Genomic DNA, 15,120 nt, shown 5'->3' on the forward strand with positions numbered 1-15,120 from the left:
GTTAGGGTGGTAGCCCTCATTACCAAGACACTGATCTTACCCTCAATTTAACTATTAATACAGCATTCTTGAAGGCACACCAGTTGCATAAATTCAGAAGGTATTATGTGACTAGTTGCATGATAATTCTCTAGTATCCCAACACTATATTATTCAACTAAGATGTCTACACCTTCTAGACTGAAAGCTGTTCATGGTCATCCTTCTCTGTCTTCCCCTCCGTTTCACAACCCCATGCAACAAGCCAAAAACACAAACACTGTCATCTCAAGGATTTTAATAGCACTGGCCAACTGAGAATAATAAAAACAGGTGGAATTAAAGTAACAGTAAAGGCAAAAATATCAAGATAACATAGGAATTATTCATTCCTGCTTATTAAATGAGGTAGCAAGCTGACTAACTTTTGGGGCTGAATTTATTTTTAATAATTTCTTCACGGCAGAGATTATTTTTTTGCAGATTCATTAAAAAAGCTGCTTTCAGATGAAGTATGTAAGCAGAACGAAGGAAAAAATAACCATCACGTAACAATCAATCAAAGCCAGTATTCGCTTTCTACTTGGGCTGACACCAAATTAAGGTAATTCTGCTTAAGTTCAATGTTTAAACAAGCAGAATGCTCCTCTGCTGAAGATAATGTTGTGTTGCTCTAACTTTGGATATATCTGCCCCAGGAATCTGATTAAATCAATAATTTGTGTGGCTGCACACGGAATGTAGGCAAGACAACCAAAGAATCAAAACTGAAGATCTGCCAGTGGATCAGTTCATTGCTGCTGCTCCACACCTGCACTAATGACATGACTGATGCCTGCAGAACCATCCAGCTTCCCAACAGATGCAGTTTAGACTGTACCAGTGCCAACTGATCCCAGCCAGGATTGGGGCGTTACTGTTGCAGTCAGTTCTATTTTAGGGCTGGACCTAAAGCCTGCCAGTTTACTAAGAACTGATCTTTTGACTTCAGTGCCAGTTAGAGCAAGCGTTTAACTGGCCAAAGAATCACCCCAAGAGAAAATGAAAAATTAGTAAGACCAGAGTTCCTGATCATCGTCCATAACTGGACTAAGGTAAAAAGATATTCTATTTCTTTTGCTTTTGTATCACTTGAAACATTTAAAGTGCTGTTTAGGAACATTTCTGGAAGCAGAAATCTGCAGTTTGAAAGTAACTTTTCCACTTAAAAGATGATTCATTATTAAAAACAGGTCTGTACCATCTTCAGTAACCAAAAAAAATTGCTATAAAAATAGAGATTTGGAAAGAGACTGAATTCACATGTACCAGGTACGATTTCTAAAATTGGTTTAGTTTATGAAAAATATAATTCCTTACAAAAAAGCATAGGCTTACAGTTATTTTCACTAAGAAAATCCACATAATTCCTTCAGTACCTATTAAACATTATACTCTAGGCTTTTTGACAGGTGGGTCCTGCAGGCTGAACTTAGGAATTTCACACGAAGAAGCAAAAGGAATTCTTTTGGCTGACACCTTCTTCCCAATTGTTTCAATCTGAAACAGAAAACACATAACAAGTGAGTGTGGCAAGCTAACATAATCATGCCAGCCTATGAGGAACCCACAAATCAAATCCAGGACCACGACCACATTTCATGAACACTAGAATAACACAAGCCACAAAGCACAGTGTGCCCAGGGGCAGTTTCTGTCACTGGAGCTGCAAAGAGTTTGTTTAAAAAACCCAGCAAACAACTAGCCTTTCACAGGTGCCTGTTTTACCTATTTAAAGCCATATCTTGCTAATTTGAATATTCACCTGCCTCAGCTTCCATAGAACTACCAAATACCATAAAATATTTCTGGGTCTTCATAATATGTGGGTTCAGACTCCTTTTCCTAAAAATTTATACTAAATTAGCATTGAAAAAAATCTTTTTCCCTCCTTATTGCAGGGGGTTGTTTCTGAAGCAACCCAACTCTGAAAGGCTACAGGCAGCCAACACTGTCCAAGAGAAAGCACGTAACAAAGCCAACACACACATAAACCAGGTACTGCAAAATTCAAAGAGCAAGGCAAGTTCCTCTAATTTCTAGGTTAGACTAATGTAAATCACTAAGGACAGAGCTTGTAGAAAACAAAGCAACTAGTAAGACAGTTCAAACACTGAGTAAATAAGCAGAGCTGTAGCTGTATTTCCTCTTAAATAGTGCAGGTCAGATGCAAAGCACCAAAAGACAAAATACTTTAAGCTATTTTAACAAAATTTTGATTAGTATATTCTAGCAGACATTTGAGTTAACTCTGAAGAGAGCTGTTTCAACAGTCAAGTGAGCTGTATGTACTATATCTGCCCATTAACAGCTTCAAATGCCTGGTTAAATCAATTTATACAATCTGGTTCACAGACAGCAAAAACAACTGTAGCTTAAACAAGGAAAAAAATAGAGAGAAATCCTGTAGCCACTATAAGAATAATCATAGTATTCAGGAGTATACGGAATGAAACACCTGAAACATGCATCTGGCTTGTAGACTTTTGTTCTTATTGGGTCTGGCTGAGATGCTTCTGTCAGATTATTCAGGGATTTGTTTTTTTTAGTATTGCTTAAATGCCAAAAGTCTATGTCTATGCCAAAAGTGCTTCCAGCCCATCAGTCAAGACTTAACTCTGCTTTCCCTGCTTGAGACCTGAGCAGAAAGTACTCTGCCTAGAATCACAGAACTTCACACTCATATAGCCTGAATTAAGCTTCCACTGTGGAAACTGGTTATAATTGAAGTGGTAAAAGTGTTAAAAGTTATTTAAATGTCAGTTAAGGAAAAAAAATTAAAGCAACTCAAATTCATCAGTTTGGATTGTGTACAATGGAACTGCTATTAGCATCAGGCTGTCTAATCCAATAGCTTTTAACAAGGGAAGTTAAAGACTAGGGCCCTAAAAACCTAAATATTTCCATTATAGACAAAATCCATTTTATTATTTTATGCAGAGAATGTAGGTCAATTATTAAATGTCTTTGTAATGATACTCTGGATGAAAAATCTGGATAATAAACCTGGATGACCAACAGGATTCCGGATGGCAAACTCACTAATTGGTTAAAAATTCAACTGGAATTTCATAAAAGAAATGCAAAGGTACAATCTGTGATCTGGAAAGCCTTTAAGCCATGGAAGCCTTCAGAAGAGAAGTTCCTAGGAGAAATATGACATGGGTTATAATTTGATGTAGAATTTGCTATTAGCTTAGCAAAATGCTCAGATAAAAAGTTAAGCATTTGCTTCTGGGTTCTCTCTTTGGTGTAAACAAACACCATTGTTTTGATCTTCTGGTTGATTTTGACTGATCACAAAGAACTAATCAATCAACTCCTCCAACCTCCCATGTAACACTTGAGCATTTCACTGACCTATCTTCAGATACATCTTTGTATACACTGCCTTTTTTTTTTTTTTTGGTGGTGGTGGTGGTGGTGGTATTAAAATAAGTTTCCAGGTAGGGGAAAACGATTCTATGATTGTAAGGCTTACTGCTAAATGTTGATGGCATACTCTGAAGTAGCTTGAATTTTAATAATTTCATTGACTGATGCTCTATTAAGTTAATGGAAGAAGACAGCACTAGTGAAGAGACAGGTTTACATCTAAATCCATACCTGAAGAGGTTTTTTTTCCCCTTGCTACTCAGTCATTGAAGAGGGAAGAGAACAGAAGGAAAGAAACATAAGCAGCAGCACCAAGCTGATTACCTGGAAGCCAATGACTTGTAGCTCATTGTGGAGATCATCTAGAACCCTCCTACCATCAAAGATAAATGCAGGCTTTAGCATTTTCTTATGAATGCGTTCATAATCCAACTCCTGTAAAGGGTAATTAAAGCAAATAAAATAAATAACAGTACAATTCCTCTCTTTTCCTTTAGTTTAAGATAAAGATAACATTTACCTTAAACATATCCCATTCAGTGCAAATTACAAGCGCATGAGCTCCATCACAGGCTTCGTAGGGATCTTGACTGATGGTGACCAACCGAGACACTGTAACAGGAGGAAAATAGAGTCTTATTCTGCCCAAATCTTTAGCATCAATCTAACATACTTCTGGAAAGGAGTCTCCTACCTTACCCTACACAAACAAGCAGTTTCAAGTCACTCACCTAGAGATATTTTCTATCAAGGCGTTTGTCACTTTGATTTTACTTATTTAAATGAAAGCAGTTTGTATCTGGCATCGGAATAGTGTCAGAGCACTTAAATGTTTCAAGTCGAGCATTCAAATTTGATGTAAACAGTCAAGCACATCTCTAAAATTAGAAGGTACTATGGCATGTTCCAATGCCAGCTCTCACAAAGGTCATTGTCTGTACAACAGCAGCACATCACAGTTTCTATTTAACACTCAGTTCACACCAGAGAAGATACACATGGCTCCCCAGGGGCTGCCTTCATTCTCTGTTTGAGTAGATGCCTAGAGGCCAGCCTGCCCTTTCCCTCTGAATTCAAGGGCATTACAAGTAATGTACACCTTCCCCTATTCTTCATCAGAGCTTATTTTCCTCCACTCTCTTCACCTCTACAAGGCTGATCTATTCTCCCTCTCCATCACCTCCATTTCCCCCCCTCCCTAATAGGAAAACAGAGGCCCCAAATACCCCCCGCTTCTCCCCAAGAAATTTTTAATCACAGACGATTACTTTAAAATCTTCTTGAATTTAAGGGAATAAATTAATTTGGAAGTGATATGAAGGCAGAGAGAATGCTCAACTGTGAATTCCAAAACTATTTCTTTATTTCTATTTTAGATACGCAGGAAAGAACTAACGCAAGATAGAACTCAAGACACAAATGAGCCTTCAGAATGAGACTAGTCTCTCCTTCTGGACATTCTTCTTTCTCTTCCTTTTAATTATGCAGAGAGAAAACTTTATGCATCTATTTAGATTAATATTATCTAAAGAAAAATACACAATAGTCCAGAATTAGCATTTATCTATAAAAGCTACGGGAAAAGGGAGAAGAGTAAAGAGTAATCCTCTGAGCTATGACCACCTTCTAATAAGTGTATCCAACAGCACAATGCCATGTGTATATTGAGAATAGGGTGGGGAGTGAGGAGGAAGCTTTACATGAGCATTTTTACCTTGGTTATCTTCTGAGACACCTGGATGCGAGAGATCCAAGATGATTTGTTCCTTAGGTACTTTAGGGTCATATATATGGAGCTTTGCTCCTTCATCCATTAAATACTTGCTAATGTAGATACTGGATGACTCTCTAGGGAAGAGAATCAATTAATGAACCAAGTGGTATAATGAAAGTCTTCAGCTATCATTATATGCAATGAAAAAGCTTTTATACCAGTTTTACATTCAATATCTTAGTGGCAACCACACCAGCAACAAACCTGAAATCTTGAGGGACACCAAGGAGAACAATACGAAAACCAAGTCTCTATCTCTCTTGCTGAGTCATGCAAGAGAGGTAGTAAATTCCAGGACTCCTAATGGCCATAATTAAGAAGGCATAGAGCTTATAAGTATTCCCCACAAACTGCAGTTCAAGAGTTGTATCAAGTTTGAGCTTTACAAGAAAACACAAATAAACACCCTCAGGAAACAAAGCCAAAACTTTGGCTTCACATAGCAATTTAGAACCAGCTGCAAAAACGTTTGCATTCTTTTCTGTGGAGAACAGAAGGACTCTCAAAATTTATCTTTGCTTATGCAAGTTAGCGAGAACTAGAGTTAACTGTTTGATCTTCTGAAAGAGTCAAGTATGTTGTAGAGGTCAAGAATCAATTGTCTCACCCATGTAAGAAAGACTAACCCTTTTTACAAACCAACTCAGTCACAAGAAATGAAGGGTCCCCCATCTGAGCTATTTTTATTAATGTAATCCGAATGGGGAGGTTTAGCTGCACGGCTGGTGACAACTGTAGGGAATCCATGTTAGTGAACTGTGCTTGCTTTCTTACCTTGTGTCCCCAGTATCCTTTTTGAATGCAAACCCTAAAATAGCAATCTTCTTGTCAGTGACAGTATTGAACAAGCTGTCAATAATGCGGGAAGCAAATCTTCTCCTCTGGTAATCATTCATGTCTATTACCTGAAATGATGTAAGGCATGATGGTACAGAAAGGAAACATTTTAAACCATAAGCAGATTCTATTAACAATCAAGCCAAGCTACCCACACAAGTTTAACAGAGGCTTAAAAGAGAAAGTTATGTATTTTTACTCAGTATCATAAGTAATCCAAAGATAAGTTATCAAATTGTAAGCTAAATCCTATTTTAATCAGTGACTACAGATGCACATCCACACACCCTATTATTCATTATCTATTTTAAAGACTAGGGTTTTTTCAGATTGGTTTTAAGGAAACTATAACTTATTGCTTTCCATGTTTCTGCCTAGAATACAATTTCATTGTTAGAGTTCTTGATGTCCCACGGACATCCCACTGCCAGACCTACATTTCTTTACATGCCATGTGTAACAACTGTGTGAATATTTTTAGCCTTTTTCATGCACACTAACAGATACCAATGCACAAAACTAGTGTAACTCAACCACATTTTTAAATGCCTCACTTTTGTTATTTTGTTACTAAATGAAAGTGAGTTCAATCACCAGTTGTTCTTGTGCTTTCCTCCAGCCTGCTTCAATACTTTGATCTCCAGCCCTTACCTACAGAAAGCGCTGGATCATTGTTCAAATAGGAAAGGTAGGCTCCCACACCGAGTCAGTATTCAAAGGGGATTGCAATGACCTACACACATCCCTCTGGGTTTTGAAATTAACCCAAATCAAGAAATTAATGGCAGCAGCCTACGACACAAATATGTAACAAACTACACAGTAGAAGGATATTGGTGAACTAGATTCATTTGAGGAAAAGAAATAAAAGCAGTGACATTTTGCAATCCAACAGGGCAGTGTCAGGCAATGAAGGTACATTTGATAGGGCAAGAGGAATATATTTCTTTCTGTAGTTTATGTTTTCAAGGAATGAAGATTTTGGTATTACAGAGTTCTGCCCAGCCTAAAGTCAAGAGAGAATAAAACTTCGGATTCTGGGACTGTTCTGATCAGCATATCCTGCAGAATTTGCTTCTGGTCTGAGCTCTCCATGTGCATGGGCTGCTGAGAGTGCAGCACTCAGGCCACAGAGAAGGAGTTCACACAGTTGCTTATATGGGTGCACATGTGTGCACTCCATGCCTCAAGCAGCGTGGGCTGGGGCACACAGACCCCTGTGAGATGACAGTGCTCTAGGAAAGCAAAAGATGCAGGTAGGGGGTTGTACTACATGAGCACAGCATTTTACCTTACCCTAACTCTGCAGCACCTGTTCTTACTGTCTGATTTATCCACAGCTTAGTAAGCCATAGAGAAACACTGCTCTCAAAAAGAGGGTAAGAGAGCATTAAAGCACAAAAAGTATTTTAACTAGTTTGTTTACATTAACAATGCAACCTTTTAGGCTTTATTTAAAAAAAAAAAAAAAAAACAACACCTCCAGACAGAGCAAACTCTAAGTGTTTCTATGCCTTTGGGTTGCCAAGAGACCAAGTAGGCTGCATTTTGAGAAGGACCCTTGGGATCTCAGAGGACAAAGCCAAACCAAAATTGTTTTTCCTTCAAGACAGTATTAATTTTCCCCTATTCATCAGATTATCAGTGAGGTAACATGTTAGCATCTTCCCAACAATTCCTAACATCATACTGGGGAACAACAGCAACCATGTTTATTAAAAAAGTAAGTTCTACTGAGGTCTTTCAGAACTGTAAAAGACCAAGGAAAAGATCACAAGCCCTGAATTCAAAGTGGACAGAGATACCCAACTGCAAGAGTAAGACAATAAACACATGCTTGTTACTTCACATTTTTTATTGCTGCTTTTAGACAACTTCCCAATCCATTTGATCCAGATAACTTAATTCACCCCCAGAAAGACTAAGAACCCACAAGCATCAAATGCCACTAAAATATTAAGGTGATCAGCATTAAGGTATGTGCTCCTTAGAGTTGAAACACAGATTATATGTGGACAATGCTTAAAAGCTGAGTGCTAAAGAAACTCCACCCTCTCAAAAAAAAAAAAAAAAAAGAAGAATTTGTACCTGTTGCCAGTAGCGAGCTACCTCAGGTAAGTTCAGTGCCTCACAGAGGTACACTAAATTCAAGACATCCTTCTGAAAACAGCTACCTCCAAACCCTGAAAGAGCAAATGGTTATTTTACAGGTGACTATTGTACTGATCTAAGCCAATTTTTGAAATCAAGCAGTTTTTGGTAATCACTGACACAGCTGGCATTATAATTTTTCCCAGTATTTCACTGCTAGTAAATGAAAAACCTTAAACTCAAAATCTAACTCTTGGACCTACTTACTGTCTCAGTTCCACAAGCCTTAAAATCTGCTTCAGGTCCCACTGAAGCTGATGAAAGTTTTAACTCAAACTTGGGGACTGGTATGAAAAAAAGCAACTATGGGCTATCTTATATTATTATAAGTGGGTGGACAAGCTCCTGGGCTTGCTCTTCCCCCACCTCAAGATTTAGATTAACACTTCTCAGAACAACTGTGTTAACATTAAGGTCTTTCCTCCCACATCCCCAAATAGATATCTAATCATTGCCAAGAACCAAAGATCACCACAGCTCACCAAGGGACAATTAGAGGGATCCTTGAACTTAGAACTTTGTTCAGCAAGCAAAATCCCAGAAACAGCAGGTTATGGGAGGAATTATAATGATCTAAGAGGAACTTTGGTAATGTATTTGCTCTCTATTTTTTGCTCTTACATAGGCTCTAGGATAGATTATAATTAATAAGGTTATTTTAAAGTCACACTTTCTAGGTTAAAGCCATACAAGCTATCTTGGAGGTCTTTTGCAACCTCAATGATTCTATGAATTCATCCTACAAATTAGAAGATGCCATCACACATTCCAACCTAGAGGTATCATCCTCCCTCAGGCCACTGGCAGCAACTGCTAAACAAAATTGCAGCAGTTACAACTGGGAAGACATCTTGGAGAGCACTATCATCCATGATGCTTCAGAAAAATAAAGTTGCAGCTTTTCTTTCTGGTGTCACAGGCAGGATAAACCATGCACTCTCCAGTTTCAGATTGCCAAGGTCTAGAACAACCTCAGTCCTAGACATTTAGCCAGAAAAAGAGATTTATACTAGTAATCTACAGCAATATTTTCATGCATTAAGCCCTTCTAATGCTGTAGAAGATATTAGAGTTTTAGATTACTTACTTCAAAACACTACTAGGAAGCCTATTGTGTGATTTAACAGAAGCCCAAGTGGGAAGTAAAAAAAAAAGAAAAAAGCAGGAATTTTTTATTTACCAACACTGGCTTTGAGAAACTTATTTCCAATTCTTTGGTCTGTTCCAATAGCTCTTGCTACTTCTTCAACATCTGCTCCTGTAGCTTCACACAGAGCACTGATTGAGTTAATGCTGCTGATTCTTTGGGCAAGGAAAGCATTAGCTGCCTGTAAATAAAGAGCATAGTAAAGAACTTTATTTTTCCAGAAGTCAAGATGCACACAGACCAAAGGGAGTTGCTACTGAAAGGGTTACTTAGGTATCTATGTAACTCTGTTGACATCCAAAATGGTAACATAACTAGTTTAATACATAGATGCCAGTTAATAGGATCTAAGTGAAACACTGTAATGCTTAACTTGCAAAGTCTGAACCATTTCATGAGGGCAACCAGTAATAACAAATCCTTAAAAATACTTAAAAAATAAAAAAACTTAGTAATAAATAACAGTAATAAAAGTGAGAAAACTACTCCATGGAAAGTTGGTATCAACTATTAGCTCAGCTGAGATAACTGGAAGAGATTAATATCCTTTGACCTACATATTGGGTCCTCCCAGCCTCATCTGTATTTCCTAGCTGCATCACTCAGTGTCACTGCAATTCTGCTTCTGAGTTTTGTCTCACTTCTACCCTTCGCTCGTTGCAGAAAACAGCAGTGAGTAACACCAACCAGTTTAGAAAGTTCTGATGACCACGTATTGGTTGTGAGGATTTTTTCTTTGGGCACCCAGTGCTCATAAACAGCGCAAAGAGCACGGACAGCTTTCTGTCCCTCTGGAGAGTCATCTCCCCCAATAAGCACTCTGTCCGGGTTCTTCAGGTCCTTGATGGCCGTTCCTTCTGCAAGGAACTCTGGGTTGGACAGCACCTACAGGCACAGAAAAAAAAAGAAGAACCAAAATAAAAGCCAAAAGCAACAACCAGCCTTTAAACACACAACTCAAAGTTAACGTTTACCTGCAAATCCAAGTTAGGCTTAGTGTTAGCATCAAATATTCGACGAATGCTCTCTGCAGCACGCACAGGAACTGTGCTTTTCTCAGTGACAATTTTATAGCCATTCGAATTCTGGGCAATTCTTCTAGCACAAGCTTCAATGTATTTCAGATCAGCTGCTCGCCCTTTTCCCATTCCATAGGTCTTTGTTGGAGTATTAACCTAATTACAAATACATGAAAGGGGTAGAAATGTTACAGGTCAGTACCTCTTGTGTTAAGGGGCAAGGTGAAATTGCCAAGGCTGACAGACACTTTCCTTCCCAGAGGAAGGAAAATTCTTCTACCCCCAAATTATTCTGGTTACCATATCAGATGAACAGCTATTAGCTGTCTCAATTACCCATTTTGTTTTCTACAGAAAGCTCACTGGCCTCTGTTCAAACAGGATTTAAACAAGTGCAATTCATAGCAGCTCTACAGCAGCTCTTTGGTGAAACACACTCCTTATTCTGGAAACACCAGTAATTTCTTCATGATTATGGCCAGCCACCTTTTGTTACCTGTCCCACACTAGGAGTGCAAAGGTCCACATAAGAATCTTAACAGCTAGTGAGGAAACTATAGTTTAAAATCACTTTGCAGTGAAATTTAAGTGTAGGGTTAACAAAAATCACTACACTAAAGTATAAAGAAAAGGGAACATGAGGGAAAACACGTCCTTTAGATTAAGACAGAGGGTTCTTTTCATTACAAACTGAAAGAAGAAATGGCAACAACATGTCTAACACAACAGCATGTTTTGAACCAAGAACAGGTGGCAATATATGGGCAGTAATAGTGGCAGTCATCCAGCCACGCAGCATTCATTTCAGACTTAATGAATGGAGAAAAATACTATCAGAAAGAGAGTTCCATACTACAGTGCCCTAACAAAGAGGAGCTCTCAAGAAAAAATGACTTCAGTAACAGAAAAGCCCTCAACTGTGGCCTATCAAGATGAATAGCAAACAGTTCTTTTGGATTCTGCATTAGTAACAACCTTCTAAATTACGCAAGGTCACGCTGTTCATATTTGACTGGATCCTCTTTCCAGTGGTGTCAACAGCTTCAAAATATTAATGCTAGTGTATTAAAGCCATCCCCTTTTCCATTAATATACTATTTTTAAAAAGCTTCTAGAAATAAGTCATCTTTGTAATCCAGTAACCAGCATATGATTTTGCATCCCTCTCCAGGAACTTTATCAGTATTATTAAGGTCCCATAGATCTCAGTAGTACACTGCATGACAGAGCTGCACTACATTCTGCTCTAAGATTCCATACACATAACCAAACCAAATATCATTATCATTTTGACTCAGAACCTGTTAATTTGTCAAGGGTGTTGCTGGCTATAAGAAAAAAAATAAAAAGCTTACTTAACACTTTTCCTACAGTACGCAGAAAGACAAGAAATCTGAGACAGTGACATGACATTGTTAACTGAATCTACAACACAAAACAAAGGCAGAAAGAAGACCAACATAGTGATTTGACAAGAAAGAAAAAAACCAGAAACGCAACCACCTTCTCCCCCTAAACTTACAGATATAAATACAAGATCAGCTTCTCTAATGGCGTCATCAATATTGGTGGAAAAGAAGAGGTTTCTTCCTCGACACGATTCTACTACTTCTTTTAACCCTGGCTGGGAAAAAAAGGCAGTTAAGGTTAATGCAGTTAGAAGAACAACAAACTGTATGATCAAACTGCATACCATTTCAGATACAGAGGCATTTTTACCCCCCTCAGTGCATCATGTTTTCAGTCTTCTGTGAGTCAAGCTTCTACAGATTTACACAGTGAAAAAAGTAAAGACCTTCCTTATTCAAAAGGCTCAGAATGCTGTCTTGAAACTTTCACCACACTGACCTGTTACCTGTACAGCCAGATTTTAGCCTGCTGTTATTCTCACGCTCAATTCTATTACCATGAGCAACAATTAAAGAAATACCTGTAGACTAATTTTAAGTAGATTCAAAAACTGATCAGCACAAAAAAAACCAAACCACCCCACTAAGAAATCTTCCACTCAGTCAGCAAGCCCTTCCACAGTGAAAGATAGGCAGCAGGGACACACGGGTGATTAAGACCACTCCTTTCACGAACCACCCATCTTTGGGCCAGATTAGGCTTATCATGGCATCACATGTACATGTGGAAGAATCACAGCCATAATATGATGAGATTCTTTCCAGAGACACATAACATTTTCCCTTCCCTTAACACTTCCACTCAGACAAGAGAAGCAGAAGGTCACACATGTGTGAGCAATCCCCTGTATGAAAATGGTCTGAAAAAGAATTCAACTAAGATATAGTTGTCATAGATAAAAGACTTTAATTTTTTTGTTTGAACAGTCATACACTTTCTCCTGGCAATCAAATGTCCAACTTGAGACACCCATCATGACGTTAGATATTTGAGTAAATGCCAGAATGGCAAAGGTTCACTGGACGGAGAGAAGAAAAAGCAGAAGCTTTCTTACGCAAGACATTTTTACTGTCTCATTTTGTATCAAATGCCACCTACTTAAAAGGAAAACAAAGGTCAGAACAGGTAAAATAACATATCACAACCCACCAACTGTTCCAACTACAGTCTTCCTGGGATGTAAATAGAAAGGCAGCTCAGTAGACAATTTCTGACTGAAAAAACCCAAAGCAAAAAATACAAAAACCTCACTGTGCAGTGACTCAACTTTACAACTGTCTGAACTAACTCTTGGCAGTTTTTGTACATTCTTTGTAAGCAAATGACACCATTCCAGGAAACAGATGTTGCGAGTTTGGTTTTTTAAAAAAAACAAAACAAAACAAAAAACCCACAAACAAATAAAAAAAATTGCCAAAACTAGGTCTACTTTAGCTTGTTCAGTCTAAGTGTTTACCAAAACCAAAGTACTTGCTTTCATAAACTTTATTCATGTCTCACCTGCTAATCTGAACATTATACATATTTTCCTTTGAATTTGTATGACAAAGGAGGTCTATTCATCTTCACTTAGCCACAGTATAGCTTTGGTTTTAAGAAGGAAAAAAAGTGCATTAGTGTTACAACACAGACTTCCTACAGCAAAAGAGTAACTGTTAGTACCAGACATATGCCTTGCACTCTCTCCTTTGGGAGACGAGTGAAGATAAGTTTCCACTCTTATTAAAGAAAAGAACTCAAATCTGTACAACCTCAAAACAATATCTCATGAAAGAATAAAGGAAAGAAAAAGAGAGCTACTCTTTTAGGGTGAAAAAGAGTAGAAAATAACAAGTGCTAAGAGAAGCAAAATAGAAAATTTCTCTGTATATTTTCAAATTCAAGTCACTTGGTAATGAAGGAGTGACAGCGTGATACATTCATTTGGCCTAGTCTTCCCAGGCCAGATTGAAGGTTTACGGTAGGAGTGAATCAGGAACATAACTGTCTTTCAACATAGTTAAAGCTGAGTAGCACAGATTGGACTTTATCAGTACTCAGAAGGTGAATAAAGCTTACAACTCAATATTACCCATTCATATTGTGCTACAACACCCCAGATAATATCTGTAACAGAGCGAGAGGACTATGTTACGATTAAATTGAGTCCTGAAAGAAACTCAGCATGATTTAGCACAATTCACTATATATAGAATTACATTTTCCTTACTAAGCCCTTCATATAATCATTAATACCTGTCTGCATCAGCCGTATTAAGTTATTTCAAAAATCTGGTTTAATGAGCAGTAGTGACAAGCAGCTGTTCCAGAATACTCTTTTTGAAGGGCATTACTGTGCTAAACTTGACAAGCTTCAGAAATGGGTTACGGGGAAATGCCATGTGGCGGGAGGCAAGCAAATGCAACACTGGCTGGAAGAAGAGACAACAGTGACATTTACCTCGTAGATTGGGAGTGTATCTGAATTCCAGGCATTGATTCTGGCCTCATTGACATCCACAACAGTCACTTTGATATTGGGACACATTTGGGCAATAACACTACAGGTTGGCCCGCCGACATAACCAGCACCAATGCAGCAAATCTTCTTAATTTCAAACATGATTGCTCTGGTAAGAGAAGGGGGGAAAGGAAAATCAGGAGCTGTAAATTAAAACAGTGGCCAACAATTCAATGAACTCATAATGATTTCAGATTTTACTATGCTGCCGCAGAAATATTTTCTTACGGCTGATCTCTTAAAATGAACTGCTGCTCCCGTCTCCCACACAGGAGGACACTGGAGTCTGCCCCTCTCCAGGAGAGCGCCAGCACACACAGACGGCTGAGGAAGCGTTTCTGTGGTCGTTTTGAATCCTGCCACCGCCAGCACCACCCTGGGGCGCGGAACTGCTGATGCCACGGCAGTCCGGGGCAGGAGCAGCGCCCACCGCCGCGGGCAGAGCGCGGCGGGCCCGGCGCGGCCCCAGGGCCGCGGGCAGAGCCGGCCGGGCCGGGACCCCGGGCCGCGCCCGCTCCCCGGAGCCCCTCGGCCGGGAAAGGGAGGCCTCAGCTCCCGCCTCCTCCCCGGCGAAGGGAGCGCGCCGAGCTGACCGTGCTCTCCCGGGCCAGGCCGATCCCGCGGGCTCCATCGCCGGGAGCGCCGCGGGAAAGGAGCGGCTTCCCGGCCGCGCCCGGCCCCGCAGCGGCGGGACCCGCGGCCGACACCGCAGCCCCAGCCTGCAGACTTACCGCGGGTCGAGCGGGAGCGCTGCGGCGGGGATAAGCGGGATGCCCGGGGAGGATGCTCGGCGAGCTCAGCTCGACGCTCCACTGCCAAGGGAGGGGCGGCGGCGGCGGCCGCTATTTAAAGGGCCGCCGCGGGGCCGAGGCGGCTGTTTCATGGCGGG

General features: G+C 39.7%; 1 protein-coding gene across 1 annotated transcript; it reads right to left on the bottom strand.

The window, feature by feature from the left end:
- Positions 1 to 260: 260 nt before the first annotated feature.
- Positions 261 to 15,096, bottom strand: UGDH (UDP-glucose 6-dehydrogenase). The gene is made up of 12 exons (XM_027888552.1): positions 14,963 to 15,096; positions 14,172 to 14,340; positions 11,844 to 11,945; positions 10,277 to 10,477; positions 9,990 to 10,187; positions 9,336 to 9,483; positions 8,093 to 8,187; positions 5,942 to 6,072; positions 5,108 to 5,241; positions 3,914 to 4,005; positions 3,718 to 3,828; positions 261 to 1,518 (listed from the first exon to the last, which is right to left on the bottom strand). Exons 2-12 carry the CDS (start codon positions 14,331 to 14,333, stop codon positions 1,408 to 1,410), a joined length of 1,485 nt encoding a protein of 494 aa, XP_027744353.1. The 5' UTR covers positions 14,334 to 14,340; positions 14,963 to 15,096; the 3' UTR covers positions 261 to 1,407.
- Positions 15,097 to 15,120: the final 24 nt, after the last annotated feature.

This window comes from Empidonax traillii, unplaced genomic scaffold, assembly GCF_003031625.1.
Source record: "Empidonax traillii isolate 1590-97213 ecotype Southwest subspecies unplaced genomic scaffold, ASM303162v1 scaffold240:size1935192, whole genome shotgun sequence".
Taxonomy (NCBI): domain Eukaryota; kingdom Metazoa; phylum Chordata; class Aves; order Passeriformes; family Tyrannidae; genus Empidonax; species Empidonax traillii.

What these genes read in the sequence shown, in the direction of transcription:
- UGDH (XM_027888552.1), bottom strand. Translation starts at nt 14,333, where the DNA reads ATGTTTGAAATTAAGAAGATTTGCTGCATTGGTGCTGGTTATGTCGGC. An exon ending in TGTCTCAGAAGATAACCAAG is followed by an intron (nt 4,006 to 5,107) that starts GTAAAAATGCTC and finishes CTCCTGTTACAG; the next exon opens with TGTCTCGGTTGGTCACCATC. An exon ending in CTGAATGGGATATGTTTAAG is followed by an intron (nt 3,829 to 3,913) that starts GTAAATGTTATC and finishes TACCCTTTACAG; the next exon opens with GAGTTGGATTATGAACGCAT.